This window comes from Plectrocnemia conspersa, unplaced genomic scaffold, assembly GCF_051122295.1.
Source record: "Plectrocnemia conspersa isolate PC_06_02 unplaced genomic scaffold, ASM5112229v1 ptg000014l, whole genome shotgun sequence".
Lineage (NCBI taxonomy): Eukaryota > Metazoa > Arthropoda > Insecta > Trichoptera > Polycentropodidae > Plectrocnemia > Plectrocnemia conspersa.
In genome coordinates this window covers 8,711,290-8,727,102 of record NW_028277178.1, presented here as the reverse complement: position 1 = coordinate 8,727,102, position 15,813 = coordinate 8,711,290, and the positions used below count along the sequence as shown (strand labels likewise).

The 15,813-nt window shown below is 30.5% G+C and overlaps 1 protein-coding gene and 1 long non-coding RNA gene across 6 annotated transcripts; both read right to left on the bottom strand.

Moving 5' to 3' along the window:
* Nucleotides 1-4,437: 4,437 nt before the first annotated feature.
* Nucleotides 4,438-6,979, bottom strand: LOC148226113 (uncharacterized). Of its 2 annotated transcripts, XM_088204954.1 has the most exons (6): nucleotides 6,917-6,979; nucleotides 6,643-6,832; nucleotides 6,406-6,470; nucleotides 6,265-6,355; nucleotides 6,116-6,198; nucleotides 4,438-6,040 (listed from the first exon to the last, which is right to left on the bottom strand). In XM_088204954.1, the coding sequence occupies exons 2-6, from the start codon at nucleotides 6,659-6,661 to the stop codon at nucleotides 5,057-5,059; spliced, it is 1,242 nt and encodes a 413-aa protein (XP_088061080.1). In that variant the 5' UTR covers nucleotides 6,662-6,832; nucleotides 6,917-6,979; the 3' UTR covers nucleotides 4,438-5,056. The 2 variants fall into 2 exon arrangements, with proteins under 2 accessions (XP_088061080.1, XP_088061081.1); XM_088204955.1 differs by having other exon boundaries at nucleotides 6,265-6,340; nucleotides 6,643-6,979.
* A 630-nt stretch (nucleotides 6,980-7,609) lies between these two features.
* On the bottom strand, nucleotides 7,610-10,790 carry LOC148226112 (uncharacterized). Of its 4 annotated transcripts, none has more exons than XR_015812410.1 (7): nucleotides 10,402-10,790; nucleotides 10,153-10,217; nucleotides 10,014-10,089; nucleotides 9,876-9,962; nucleotides 8,781-9,804; nucleotides 8,361-8,709; nucleotides 7,610-8,213 (listed from the first exon to the last, which is right to left on the bottom strand). It is a non-coding gene; the product is annotated as an uncharacterized LOC148226112 (long non-coding RNA). The 4 variants fall into 4 exon arrangements; XR_015812411.1 differs by having other exon boundaries at nucleotides 9,876-9,955; XR_015812409.1 differs by having other exon boundaries at nucleotides 7,610-8,709.
* Between the last annotated feature and the right edge of the window lie 5,023 nt (nucleotides 10,791-15,813).

Sequence of the window (15,813 nt, the reverse complement as noted above, 5' to 3'; positions counted from 1 at the left end):
AGGAAAAATATAACAGAAAGATACTTTTTTAATACTTAAATAATTTATATACAAAAAAACCGCAACTAGTTTTAACAAACTTTGAAATTGTAAGTATTTACATATTATAGTCAGTGCTTAGCTAAGCAATTTGAGATCAACATTTTTAAAAATACGGAAAAGCAAATGTTTGTATTTAGAAAGCTTCTCACAATTTAGTTATCCTGTTGTACTGAACTATGCACATATTAATAAAACTGCTGAAGTCTAATTTAGAAATCCAGTGCTGTTTTTTTGTAAATCTTTCCTATTTTCAAGTTTACCAAAAGATTTGTTCAAGATGCTGATACAAAATTTATATTTGGCAGCTATAAATACTTAATGTACTATTTTCTGACATATTTGGATGCTTGCAATATGTTTCATTTTTAAAATCATGTACAGCCCATCCAAAACGTGGACGCTCATAAGCACAGTATTGGTGAGAAATATAATAGGGTTACCGTGTGAAATTACAAGTTCAATTAATTTTTCCCTTTTTTATTTAATTTGTTGAGGAAAATGTAAAATATCGCTTTCTTGCTTATTTAGTTTATTTATATACATATTTAACTCAAAAATATGATAGCAATTTTAGAATCACTCTCCAGGTTGAATATCTGTTTAATATAGTATTCAATAAAAATACCAATAGAATATTTAAGAACTTGTTTTATTGATTACAAAATAAATAAAAACACAACAAATAAACAATAATACTTTTGGAGGCAATTAGACACAGATTGAGCCGCTGCAGTAGTATTTTGTTGTGATTTACAGTTGCTTACATGGTGAGTAAAATAAACAAGGCTGGCGCGCGACGGCACTCGTCCAAGCGCCCAAAGATTACCAGTGGAGAAACCGTCACACCAGTGTTACACAAGTGCCGCCAGGTTTTGACCATAACAAATCTAGCCTCCCACAATACATTTAACACAATTAATTTTTATTTACTATCGTATTTGCTAATAGAGATTTTATCTGAATCAGAATATTAATTATAAATTTTCGTCATCCGTCCTTATGTCATAATGTAATTCTCTTTGAAGTAATCCGTTTGCTTTTGCCAAACACTTTTTGCCACTCTTCCTTGATAGACGCCATTTTTTCTAACACTAATTGTTTGACACTGTTTGCATTTAAACTTATGTTTTTACTAAATATGTATTGTTTTATAATACCCCAAATATTCTCAATTGGATCATTGAGTTTCGGATGATATGGTGGTAATCTCAAACATGTATGGCTATGCTCCTCCAATATTTTATCAATTTTATAATGTTATTTAATATTTAATCGTACAATTCTCCTTCTAGAGAATTAGGCTTGAATTGTGTATTTCTTTTCTCTAGCCGTTCTCCATACATTTATTTTTGGAATTACTGTTCGGCAGTTTGTCAATAATTACATTATGGTATTGAGCATTGTCAATTACAAATATGGAACAAGTTTGCAAGTTTGGAATTAGCCAAGTTCTTAACCACTTCTCATAATTGTTATATTCATGTCCAAATGATAATCATGAAGAAAGGAATGTCACAAATACTAGGAATTTGATAAATATGAAAATAATAAATAGAGTCAGAGAGCGTCTAAAACTTGATTTACGAGTTTGATCTAATTTAATTTTGTTCTGTAATTCAAAGTCAAAAACGTTGCTTTAAATTTGAATATGTATTAAAAGTCAGAACTAATTTGTAGTGCTAAATTAATAATATACAATTTCATAAGCATTATAGGTTTTTCTTGAAGGTTTTTCCAATATTTAATAATTATTTCTAAATGTTTTTCACATTATTAATATTAAATCACGAACATCGCTATGAGTTTGCATATGTTTTGAAAGGCTGCTTTTATATTTAAAATCTTTTCCACATTTTTCACATTTAAAGTCATGAACATCACTATGAGTTCGCATATGATTTGAAAGAAGTCGTTTATATTTTAATGCTTTTCCACATTTTTCACATTCAAAGTTACGAACTGTCCCATGAGCTTGCATATGCAATCGTAAATATTTTTGACGCTTGAATGCTTTTCCACATTTTTCACATTCAAAATCACAAGCATCATTATGAGTTAGCATATGATTTGAAAGATAGTCTCGACATTTAAATGCTTTTCCACACTTTTCACATTTGAAGTCACGAATGTTGCTATGAGTTATAATATGTGCTAAAAGTGACGTTTTGATTTTGAACGATTTTCCACATTCTTCACATTCAAAGTCACGAACTTCACTATGGGTTCGTATATGTCTCGAAAGATACTCTTGACATATAAATGCTTTTTCACATTTTTCACATTTAAAGTCACGAACATTGCTATGAGTTCGCATATGTCTTGAAAGATACTCTTGACATGTAAAAGTTTTTTTACATTTTTCACATTTAAAGTCACGAAAATTGCTATGAGTTATCATATGCTCTGAGAGTGACGTTTTAAGTTTGAAAGCTTTTCCACATTTATCACATTCAAAATCACAAGCATCACTATGAGTTCGCATATGATTTGAAAGATGAATTTGACATTTGAATGCTTTTCCACATTTTTGACATTTAAAGTCACGAACATCATTATGAGTTAGCATATGTCGTGTAAGATATCTTTGACATTTAAACGCTTTTCCGCATTTTCCACATTCAATTTTATAAGAATCACTATGTATACTCTGAATTTTGGATGAGTTTCTCATTTCTGGTATCTAAAATTTAAATTGTATTAGTTAGATAAGTTGTAAAAGTTGTAATACCTAATAATAAAAATCAGAATCTATTAATTCACTACTTTGTCGACGTTGGCAATTTGGTCAGATAAATCATCCACCCTGAGAGTATTCGCGTTAAGTATATCTTTAACATCATGTACTTCTGAAATCATATTATTATCAGTAGTTGAAATATAACAATATCCTGGATTATTAAGTATGTCTAACCATTTTCAAACATATCGTCTACGACGTCTATCTGTGTATCTTCACTGCCTTCGTATTCACGTTTTACATTTAAGAACTTGAAAAGAAATCACCATTTCAGATCATATGCTTTAACAAGTGTTATATACTATATTTCATTACCTCGATTTTACATTGAATAGCGGCAACAGAAGCAAATGTTTCATCGTTGTTTTCCATGTCAGCTTCTGCAAAGTTGGAGTTTAATACTCCATATAATGTCAATTGCAGGTGAATAAAAAATAAAACGTATTTTACCAGTTTTAATAAATGCCATTGTAACTCAGCGTCGAATTGGTTGAATACTAGTGAGTGTAACGGTTTCCACCTAATAACCAACACCTGGTAATAGCTTATCGTATTTAAAATTCATTGAATGAAATATGTACGTAAATGATTATTGTCGTACACTCGGTATGGTATTTTTGTAAGCAAAAATGTTGTAAGCCCTTATTTATTTTATCCTTATATTAACTATGGACCTGAGTCGATACAGGTATGGTGAATCGATACTGTTCGTACTGTATATTATAGCAATCCTTATTTTAGTAGGAAAGACGCCACATATTTATGTTTTTACTTATATTTTTGTAAATAAGATTAACCGTTACCAGGTATCGGTTATTAGGTGACAAATGTGACGTTTCCGTAGACGTCAACGGCATTCATAACAATGGTTGGTCCAAATACGATGAGTTGTCGAGCATGGCGGAAATATGGCAGAATTAGAAACAGAATCTAGCTGATTTAATTGGTTCGAAATGTTCATGGCTACACCTAGGTGGTAAGTGTGTGCAAACATTAATTAGGAATGTTGGGCTCACATAAAAGTTTGGCAGGCCGTAGGTTTGGTATCGCTGATGTAAAGATGATACCAGGCTAAGCATGCTAAAAAATTGTTAGCTTTAATCTTTTCGCTATGAAAACATCTAAAAGAAAAACTTTTTTAGTCTACTCTACCTATAATTATCGATTGAAACTTTTTTTTTATTTCCTAACTAAGGTTGGACCAAAAGCGTGGCACTATCATTGCCAGGTAGAAGTCATGGTCGTCTTATACATACATCCTAGACAAATTTGTAAAATCTGATTTTTTAAATTAGCCTTAAAATATTATTTTCTCGAAAATTCTTACTTATTCTAAAAATATATAAATATCGGATATTGCATAAAGTTATCAATGTTCAATAAAAATTTAATTATATCTATGCAATCTTTCAATCAAGGCATACTGTATTTAGCAATTACATATTATGTCCTTTGTATTGGTTAAATTACCAATCGTGAAAATGGGGGTCATGGAGGGGCTTTACGTCGCTATCAAAATTCATTAAAAGTGTTACAATGGTATGATTAGTATGTAAGTAGCTAATATTTATTTTAAGTAAAAAACGCCATATTCATTGCAAACAAAAAGTTTAAGTATACGCAAATGGTGGTTGCCAGTTTAGCAATGACACAAATTAGACTCTATAAAAGATTTTATTACCTCAAAATTATTACATGGTAATACATTTTTTACATAGCTGATCGGCGACCGCCGACAAACACGTACTTTTTCCGTGGTGTCACTAAATCAAGTAATTGCTTTTGTCGCCGTTATGTCCTATGTTGGCAATGCAGCTCCAGGCTGACTACATAAAACGACTTGACACAATTCGATTATCCGCTATAGTATATTTACAAATTTTCAGAAACAATTGGCAATTATGTTTATCAAACAATAAAAATATTACGTATTACTAATACTTTCTCTACTATATCTCTTCTATTTTTTCATCATAGTTTCAAATTGATCAACATTTTTTCGAAATGATAATACGAAAATTATGTTTAGTATTCATATACATTTTTGGTGCAGCTCCGGTATTATGGTAATTTCATATTTAAATCATTTCCATTAATTATTATATAAAATCAGGAACATCGCTATATATTATAAGTTTTAAATTTAAGGTTTTAGTTTTGTATGTTATACTATAATTTTACATTTATAGTCAGAAGCACTGCTATGAATTAGATTTTATAAAATTTAAAATGTGTTTGCACATGTTTTGAGAGGTTCTCTTGATATTTATATGCTTTTTATCGATGAACATCGCTGTGAGATTGCATATGATTTGAATGAAGTTGTTCATATTTGAATGTTTTTCCACATATTTCACATTTCAAGTCACAAATATTGCTGTGAGTTTGTATATGATTTGAAAGAAGTCGTTTATATTTGAATGCTTTTCCACATGTGGAACATTGAAAGTCATGATAATTACTATGAATTAGCATATGTTGTGAAAGATGAACTTGAAATTTAAATGCTTTTCCACATATTTCACATTTGAAGTCACGAACATCATTATGAGTTTGCAAATGATTTGAAAGAAGTCGTCTATATTTAAATGCTTTTCCACATTTTTCACATTCAAAGTCACAAGCATTTCGATGAGTTTGCATATGTTTCGAAAGATAACCTTTAAATTTAAATGCTTTTCCACATTTTTCACATTCAAAGCCACAAACAGCACTATGAACTCGCATATGTAATGTTAGATATTTTTGACATTTAAATCTTTTTCCACATTTTTCACATTCAAAATCACTAATATCACTATGAATTCGCATATGTTTTGAAAGAAAATCTTTAAATTTAAAGGCTTTTCCACATTTTTCACATTCAAAGTCACAAACAGCACTATGAGCTTGCTTATGTAATGTAAGATATTTTTGGCATTTAAATGATTTTCCACATTTTTCACATTCAAAGTCACTAATATCGCTATGAGTTCGCATATGTTTTGAAAGATAGTCTCGACATTTAAATGCTTTTCCACATATATCACATTTAAATTCACGAAAATTACTGTGAGTTATCATATGCGTTAAAAGTGTCGCTTTAATTTTGAATGCTTTTCCGCATTTTTCACATTCAAAGTCACGAACAACACTATGAGTTTCCATATGCCTTGAAAGTGTGCTTTTATATTTAAACGCTTTTCCACATTTTTCACACTTGATATTAAAAGAATCGGCCTGCATATGTTGAACCCTAGAAGAGTTTTTCCTTTCTGGTTTCTAAAATTGAATTTTATTTCTTAATAAAGTGTAAATACTGTCATAGCTAGAAATGAAAATTTATTTAATTATTACCTTGATGACATTGGTAATTTGGTGAGATAAAATGTCTTCTCTGAGAGTATTCGCTTTAAGTATATCTTTAACATCATGCACTTCTAAAATAATATAATTATCAGTAACTGAAATATAAAAATATGCTGTATTATGTTAGGATATCTAACCATTTTCGAACATATCGTCTACGTCATTTATTTTTGTGTCTTCACTGCTATCGTATTCACGTTTCACATTCATGAACTTAAAAAGAAAACACTATTTACCATCACATGCGTTAACAAGCGTTACATACTATGTATCATTACCTCGACTTTACATTGAATTGTGTCAATGGAAGCAATACTTTTATCCTTGTTTTTTATGTCAGCTTCTGCAAAGTTAGTTTAATACTCAAAAGGTACATCTAATTTACTAGTAAACAATTTAATGGAGTGTGATTACAATATGTTTCGTTTTTAATTAATGTATTTATTATAAATAAATGAATAGAAGCGATATTGTTGTAGAGAATAAGCTTCCACAAAAAATATAATTTATTTTACCGGTTTTGATAAACGCCATTGTAACCCAGCGTCGAATTGATTGTATACTAGCAAATGCTACGTTAACCACCTAATAACCAACACTAACCGTATTCAAAACACCGTGAGTAAAACACATACGTAAAGAAAAACGGTAGAGATAAGTTGTACACTTGGCATGGTGTTTTTAGTTCACTAGTTAACAACGGTCCTGAGTTAAAGTAAATCGATATCGTCAGTAGTATATCATAGTAATACTTATATCTGTATGAAAGACGGTAAATTGTTAATTAACTTTTACGTAGCATTGGTTTTTGGGTGACAAACGTGACACTTCTGTAGACGTAAAGTCATTCATAAGTGTTTGGTCCAAATATGTCAAACTGTCGAGCATGGTGGAAATATGGGAGAGTAAAAATCTATTTATAATTTTATCGTTTATATGGAATAGTTGAAATTGATTTATCGAATGGACGGAACGTTTTAAATATAATTAGGGGTTTTTAAAAAATCGTTTGTTGAAAATCTTAAATAAATGTGAATTTACTTATTAATCGTTTGTTGCGAATTATAAAAATACATGGAAATTAATATTATCATAAACTCATCGTATAATTTGAGGTCTGTTCTATTAAACTATTAATGCTTACTTACTGCCATTTATTGTTACCAATGCGCTATGGCGGTCATATGTGACTGCCAATAATTAATTGAAGGAAAATGTCCTCACGCGCTAGCAGTCACTCTTTAACGAAGTTTTAACACGAGATGTAGATCACACGGCGTTTCTGCATAAAATCCACACCAGAACTTGAAAAAAAATGTAAAAAAAAAAGTAGTAAACTTTTTCTTCCGAGTTATATAACAAAATATGAATATTTTCATAGCAAACCAATATATAGTGCTAATTTAAAAGAATATATAGATTATTTAATTCATTTTTACATTAATTTTATGTGCATTTTCAGTTGACATAGAAATAAAAAACTTTTTTACGAAAAATAAACTTTATTGTTTGCACATACTATATTATACATTATTAGAACGTGAAGATTATTAGATAAAATTATAATAAAATAATAAAAACATAAAATGGTACAAATTAAAATTAATCACAATTTTTAAAATAGACATAAGCCAGTGAGCGTATGTACAACATACATATGAAAAACAAGCTACTTTACAAACATATACATACATTTACATAGACATTTCTTTGTTCTGTATTGAAACAGAAGTGGAGTTGACCCTTACATCTCCGCACATACGCTGTCATCTGGTCCGATAAATCCACCGCTACTTTCTCCTGATTGTAATCGTGGATCATTATTGGTTTCACAACCAGATTACCTCTTCCATTTTTTATTGTCCTATAATCAATATTGTTTTTTGTAGAAAGCATAGTGACATCTCGCGTGTCTCTCTATTTCAAAATAGTTACGCCTTTTCTATTTTGCTTAGCAGCTACTTCACGTCGATTTAATTTTTGTTTGTGTCTTCAGCCAATAGCTTATTAGCTAAATCCAAACTTCACTTCAGGTCGATTCAATTTTTGTTTGGTGACTTCTTTCAGCAATCCTCTCCGATCAATTCTAATTATTTCAAGTAAACGTGTGTCTTCAGCCAATACCTTATTAGCTAAATCCAAACTTGTGTTTACCAGTTATCGGTACACATTGTATGGCCTTTATGAAATAGATTGATTGATGAAAATATAAAAAATATGAAAATATACAAACCTTATTGAAGTAAAATATCTTGGAATCGATCTTATTGGTTGGTATTGAACAATCTCGCGTGTCGCAGTCACAATGTTGAGATATAATTAAAAATTGATCTTTTTGTACGATGTGACTTTTTCAACCAATTATATATTAGAGTCGATCCTATTGGTTTGTATCTACACAATATCAATCTTATTGGTTAGTATCTAAGCACAGGTAAACATTCCTCCCGACATGACCCTTAAGATAGAGATATTCTGGTTGAGGGTGGTTCTTAGAAAAATCCGATTCTATTGTCTGAATAGAAATGACTTTTGCTCGGCGCAACCTGACCAATGAATCCGAGATAAGCCTCAAAGTGACCCTGTTAAATGAAACAAAGTATAGATGTTTGTGCTTGAAATTGATTTCTCTAAAAATTGTAATTTGTTATACTTTTTCCAAATATTTTTAAAAGGTTGCACAGCTTGAACTTTTTGTGAAGTTGAAAGTAAAATTGGATAGCGCAGATTCAAATAAACTGCTTCTAGTATACTTTCTAATATCAATATTTCCCTATAAGATAATTCATTATATAAAATATCTGCAAAGATTTTTTTTGAATTTCAAAATTCTTTTTGGTTGAACATATACCAAACCGAAATAAACTGATATTTATTCAGTTGAGCTCTGATTTGTCTTTTTCCGGTTTCGGTTCAGTTTTGATTCGAAGTACTAATTGAAAGGCTGAATGAATATTTTTCTAAATTTAGTTGATGGATATTATTGATGTTTAAATAGTTTTCCATATGTACTAAAATTTCCATTTTATTTATTAATACATTTTTCACATTCAGTCACAAACATCAATGTGATTTTTCATATGTTTTGAAAGATATTTTTGACGTTTGAATGCTTTTCCACATTTTTCACATGGATAGTCACGTGTATCATTATGTATTTCCATATGACTTGTAAGTCTACTTTTATATCTAAATACTTTTCCACATTTTTCGCATTCAAACTCTCGAACATCGCCATGAGTTCGCAAATGATTTGAAAGAAGTCGTTTATATTTAAATATTTTCCCACATTTTTCACAGTCAAAGTCACAAGCATTGCTATGGGTTATCATATGTTTTGAAAGATAACCTTGACATTTAAATGCCTTTCCACATTTTTCACATTCTAATTCACGAACATTGCTATGAATATGCATATGTTGTGAAAGATACTTTTGACATTTAAATACTTTTCCACATTTTTCACATTCAAAGTCACGAATTTTGCTATGAGTTATCATTTGCTCCGAAAGTGATGTTTTACTTTTCAATGCTATTCCACATTTTTCATATTCAATTTCAGAAGTATTGTTACTAATTGGCATATGTTGTGTAATATATTTTTTGGAGCTTAATGCTTTTTCATTTTTATAGGAATCGTCGTGCTTACATTGAATTTTAGAAGAGTTTCCCTGTACCTAAAATTAAAATTTTATTTGTTAAATTATAAATATTTTAATAGCTGGAAATCAATTAATTTGATTATTACTTTGGATATGTTAGCAGTATGGTGAGATAAATCGTCTACTCGAGTATTCGCCTTAAGTATATCTTTAACATCGTGCATTTCTGAAATCTTGTAATAATCAGTAATTGAAATGTAAGAGTATGTTGTATTATATCTAACCGTTTTCGAACATATCATCTACGCCCTCTATTTGTGTATCTTCACTGCTATCATATTCACGTTTCACATTTATGAACTTGAAAAGAAAACACTATTTAGTATCACATGTGTTAAGAAGTGTTACATACTGTTTCATTACCTCGACTTTACATTGAATTGTGCCAATGGAAGCAAATGTTTTATCGTTGTTCTCTACGTCAGCTTCTGCAAAATTAGTTTAATAATTAAAAGGTATATCTAATTTACTGGTAAACAATTTAACGGCATGTGATTACAATAGTTTTTATATAAGATGTATTTAATATAAATGAACGCCATAAAGAAGTGATATTGTTGTAGGGAATCAACTTCCAAGTTGCGTATGCAGAAAAAATAAAATGTATTTTACCGGTTTTGATAAGCGCCATTGTAACTAGCTCCGAATTAACTGTATACTAGTGAATGTTACGTTTACCACCCAACAATCAACACTTGATAATAGCTAATCGTATTTATATTTCAGTGAGTAAAACATGCTAGTAAAGAAAAACATTCGGCATGGTATGTTTCGTTCATTAATGTTGTAAATCTCTAACAATAGACCTATGTCGATATATGTACAGTGAATCGATACCGTTCGTACCGTATATAATAACAGTCTTTTATTTTAGTATAAAAGACGGCACATTGTTACATTATTTGCATGTATTTTTGTTAATACGATTAGTCGTTACAAAGCATTGGCTATCAGGTGACAAACATGACACTTACGAAGACGTCAAAGTTATTTATTACAATGGTTGGTCTAAATACGACAATTTGTCGAGCATGGTAGAAATATGCGGGAACAAAAATTGCTTTAGAATTTCGTCGTTCTTTTGGAATGGTTATTGTGAAACTACTGCAAACTTAATTTATATTTGAAAATAGCTGTTTTATCTACGATTTTTGAGTTGCATTTTGTAATATATATATTTTACATAGGAGTAATTTTCGCGAAAGAATAAACCAGATTTGCCGTTCGATGTGGATATAACGTTTTGAACGCCAGAACTACAAAATAAAATACAATTAGTATGCTAACTTCCAAATATTTAAACGCCGAATTTATTCAAACGCTCGTATATTCAGAAATTATTTTAGGGGTAAATATTATATTTGTTATATTTTAAAATTCAAATTTTATTATTTTTTACACTATGCGTGCTACCATCGCTATAAAATAGGTGCTGCCATCACTACCGTTAAAAGCACGCACCAACATTACATGCGGATTCCCACCACCATCCGGCATATATTGCGTCTATTTCACAAAACTAAAGCTATAGCCGAAAGTGAACACAATGAAACCGAACTCCAAACTGTGAAAGTCTCACTTCAATAAGAAAAAAGGTACGTCATTCGAGGGTTAACACGACGTTCGTACATTCTTCATTTAATGTGTGTTTATAGTGTTAGTTACTAGTGAATTTACTTATGGCGACTATATAAGTGACTTTTAAAAATGGATTTATCGTCACGCCCATTACAAGTATCGTGAATACGGAATATTACCCATTCAAAATGCAGTCAATTTGTAATTTATCGTCATTCTAAAAGGGAAAAATATAAAATCATTACAAAATAAAATGAAATTTATTATAAAAAAATTAAAAACAATTTTATAATTAACAATTAAAAAATGTGGTAAGTGAAAAATAATAAAATTTATAATAAAAAAGATACAAATTACAAAAATTATATACAAAAACAGTGATATTTAAATTAAGAAAAATACTTTTTTGTAGATGTATATAAAATTATTCTTTTGTGTGAAAGTCTTTAAAGCATTTAGGTACACACAATGGAATTTGACAATCCGGACACCAAAATCTTGATTCGCGTCGCAAACCAATCGCGTAACACAATTTACATCTTCTGGTGACATTTGGCTTTGATGTTCCCGGGATGTGTTCTGCGAAATGTCGTTCCAGAAGTCTCGATTGTTTAGGTTTTAGAGATGGTTCTGTATTTGGTGTGGATGACTGTGTTACCTTTGCATATTTTTCTACGTACTGTTCAACAACTTCCATAAGAAATTTCAATTTATCAAGCTTTCCACCATCTTTTTTATATAATATATATGCATTTAGACATACCATGTCTAATAAATGTAAAAATATTTTATAGTAATATTTCTTCACTCTCCTCTCTGCAATTTTATAGGTCTGTATTTGTTCGTCGCAGAAATCAACCCCTCCCACATTTTTGTTATAATCCAATATAACTTCCGGCTTCTGAATCGTTTTACCATGCTTTTGTATTTCTTTCAATTTGTCATCATGAACTGTGCTCAGAATCAAAATATCTTTCTTGTCTTTCCATTTCATAACCATAATTTTGTTTTTATATCTCACAATGTGTTGACCTTTATTCAAACGTTTCATGGTTACATCACTAGGTAGTCCTTTTCTATTTTTTCGCAACGTTCCAACCACGTCAGTATTTTTTTCGCATAGCTTCTCAACTAAGTCTATACTTGTGTAACAATTGTCCAGATATATTTTGTAACCTTGATCTAGCAAATCATGTGATAATTCGAGTATAATCCTACAAGCAGTTTTTTCTTGAAGATAATTAGAATTGTGCTGGATATTTTTACCTGTATAAACTACAAAGTTCCAAACATAACCCGTAGCGCTCTCACACAACATGAATAATTTGATCCAGAATCTTGGTCTTTTTAGTGGCATAAATTGTTTCCATGCAAGACGACCGTTACAAAGAAGAAGAGATTCATCAACAGATATATTTTTTTCGGGTATATACATTTCTTTGAATTTCGTTTTCAAATTGGTAATAATTGGATCAATTTTGAACGTTTTTTTATCAGAAGTCGCTGGATCAAAGTTATCATTATCGGCAAAGTGGATATATTTTACCAGAAGTAAAAATCTTTTCTCTGATATTACCTTGTGAAAAAATGGAGTTTCTACACATTCTCTCTTGCTGAAGTATAGACCATATGCCGGCTTTTTTATGATTCCTTGCAAAATGAGCAGTGAAATAAAAGTTTTTATCTCATTTTCATTGGTGTCTATCCAATCATGGGCCTTAGACATTGGTTTCAATTTATTAGAAGATTGGATTAAATCTTTTTTTGCATATTTGTTTGTTTCTTCTGTTATAATTTTTATTAGAGAATCATCTAAAAAAAATTCAACGTAAGACATACAAGTCTTCTCATTAGATCTTTCGAATTTAATTCCTCGTCGGGACAAGAATGGGAAATCAGGTCTAGGTTTTCCTTGACACATCCACTCACCCGATGCTGATGGAATGCTTTTCTTCACGATACTAGGTATATTTTCGGAGTCTTCAATATTTTGGTCTTCCGAGTCATTGCTACTTGGTCCATCAGTACTGTAGTAATTGCAATCGTCGTTTTCAGAACTGCTGCTACTTATGATTCGAGAGCGTTTACGAGGTAGACAAATTTCATCATCACTATCATCAGTAAGAGTTTCTTCAATGTAATCTTCACTTAGTTGAAGTTTTGACATTTTTAGGAATAAATAATAAAAAATATTTAAATTATTATCTTGAAGTAATACAAATTAAAATAATTCTGCGAGAGTATTAAATGCGTGAACAAAAAGCACGACTATTTTCCATTGAAGCGAGTATGAAATTATCATATGACACGATGATGTGATCTTTGATGGTTTCTTAGTGGTTTAAAAATGTGTGATTAATACGAGTATTTAGATTTAACACGTTGACTGCCAACTACGAGATATCTCGTCCCTTCATTAAGCTGATTTACACGGTGTCAGTCGAGGTTGCCAGTCACTGGATGCCAGCGACTAGCACCGTGTAAACGCTTAACGCCAGTCTGGCAGCGCCAGCAGAACAAATATTTTTGTTTTACTGGCACGCCAGTTCCCCCTTCCACCACACTACCGTACTGGCGCAAGGTGAGTGGCGCTTTTTCGCAACAATAATTCTTTCAGTTGCTGCCACTGTAAGCTGTAAGGCGCCAGTGGAATGACCCGTAAATCAACTTCCAACTGGCAGCGTGTAAATCAGTCCTTACTTGCCATATTTGTACAGCTACGAGAAAATTCGTAGCATAACAGTGTAAATATGAATAGATGGCCTCAGGAAAGAAAATAAAAAATCAGGTTTAACTTAAATGAAGAGAAAATACAATTATACAAAGTTTATTCAAAAAGAAAAAGTCTAATAGAAGGAAATTATATTATTTAAGTTTTTAATAATATATCATGATTAAATCAAATTGGCTCTTTAAACCGGAATCGTAAAAAGTCCGTGGCAGTCAACGTGTTAAATGCTTTTCCACATTTTTCACATTCAATGTCACAAACAGCACTATGAAGTCCCATATGTAATGTCAGATATTTTTGACATTTGTATCTTTTTCCACATTTTTCACATTCATAATCACGACCATCGTTATGAGTTCACATATGTTTTAAAATATATTTTTGACATTTGAATGCCTTTCTACATTTTTCGCATTCAAAATCATATGTATCACTATGAGTTGAAAATGACTTGAAAGGTAATACTACCATTTAAAAGCTTTTCCACATGTGGAACATTTAAAGTCATGAAAATTGCATATGTTGTGAAAGATATTTTTGGCTTTTGCATGCTTTTCCACATGTTTTACATTCAAAGTAATGAGTTAGCATATGCACTGAAATTGAGTGTTTATTTTTAAATGCCTTTCTACATTTTTTAATTCAATGATGTGATTATGAGTTACCATATGATTTGAAAGATTACCTTTATATTTAAATGCTTTTCTACATTTTTCACATACAAAGTCACGAACATCGCTACGATTTTTCATATGCTTTGCAAGATAGTCTCGACAATTTAAATTCTTTTCCACATTTATTACTCTCATTTTTATAAGAATCACCATGCATATGTTGAATTTTAGAAGAGTTCCTCTTTTTTGGTTTCTAAAATTTAAATTTTATTCGTTAGATAAGTAATAAATATTGTAATATTTGAAAGTGAAATTTTTTTGATTAATACTTCGGCGACGTTAGCAATATGGTGATGGTGAGATAGCTCGTCCACCCTGAGAGTATTCCACTTAAGTATATCTTTGACATCGTGCATTTCTAAAATGATATGGTAAAAATTAGTAATTGAAATAAAAGAGTATGCTGTATTATGTTAGAATGTCTAACCAATTTCAAACATATCGTCTTCGTCATCTATTTGTATATCTTCACTGCTATTCACATTTAAAATCTTGAAAAAAAAACACTATTTAGCAACACATATGTTAACAAAGTTTACATACCATGTTTGATTACCTCGTCTTTACATTGAATTGTGTCAATGGAAGCAAATTTTTCATCGTTGTTTTCCATATCAGATTCTGCAATGTTGGAGTTTAATACATGAAAGGTATAAATTATATTAGGCTTCATTTGTAAGTAAAGTTTTCAATACAATAAAAAATAAAATGTATTTTACCGGTTTTGATAGCCGCCATTGTAACCCTACGGCAAATTGACTGCGCTAGCGAGTGTTAGTTTTACTACCAAATAACCAACACCTGGGTGAGTTTTTCCATCGGATTTCGGTACAGTGAATCGAAACCATTCACTAATACCTAAAGTAATGAAACTTTGAAAGACGGCACAAAAGTGACACTTGTGTAGACGTTAGTCGTTCATAACATTGGTCCAAATACGACGAATTGTTGAATATGTCGGAAATATGAAAGAATAAGAAACGCTTCAATTTTAATATTTGCTTATTGTAAAACAAATATTAAATAATTTATATGTATTAT

Bases quoted from the DNA above. Each gene is read 5' to 3' on its own strand.
- LOC148226113 (XM_088204954.1), bottom strand. The intron at 6,356-6,405 runs GTAATGATACAT...GATGGTAAATAG, and splicing joins CAATTCAATGTAAAGTCGAG to TGTTTTCTTTTTAAGTTCAT. The intron at 6,199-6,264 runs GTTAGATATCCT...ATATTATTTTAG, and splicing joins AGACGATATGTTCGAAAATG to AAGTGCATGATGTTAAAGAT.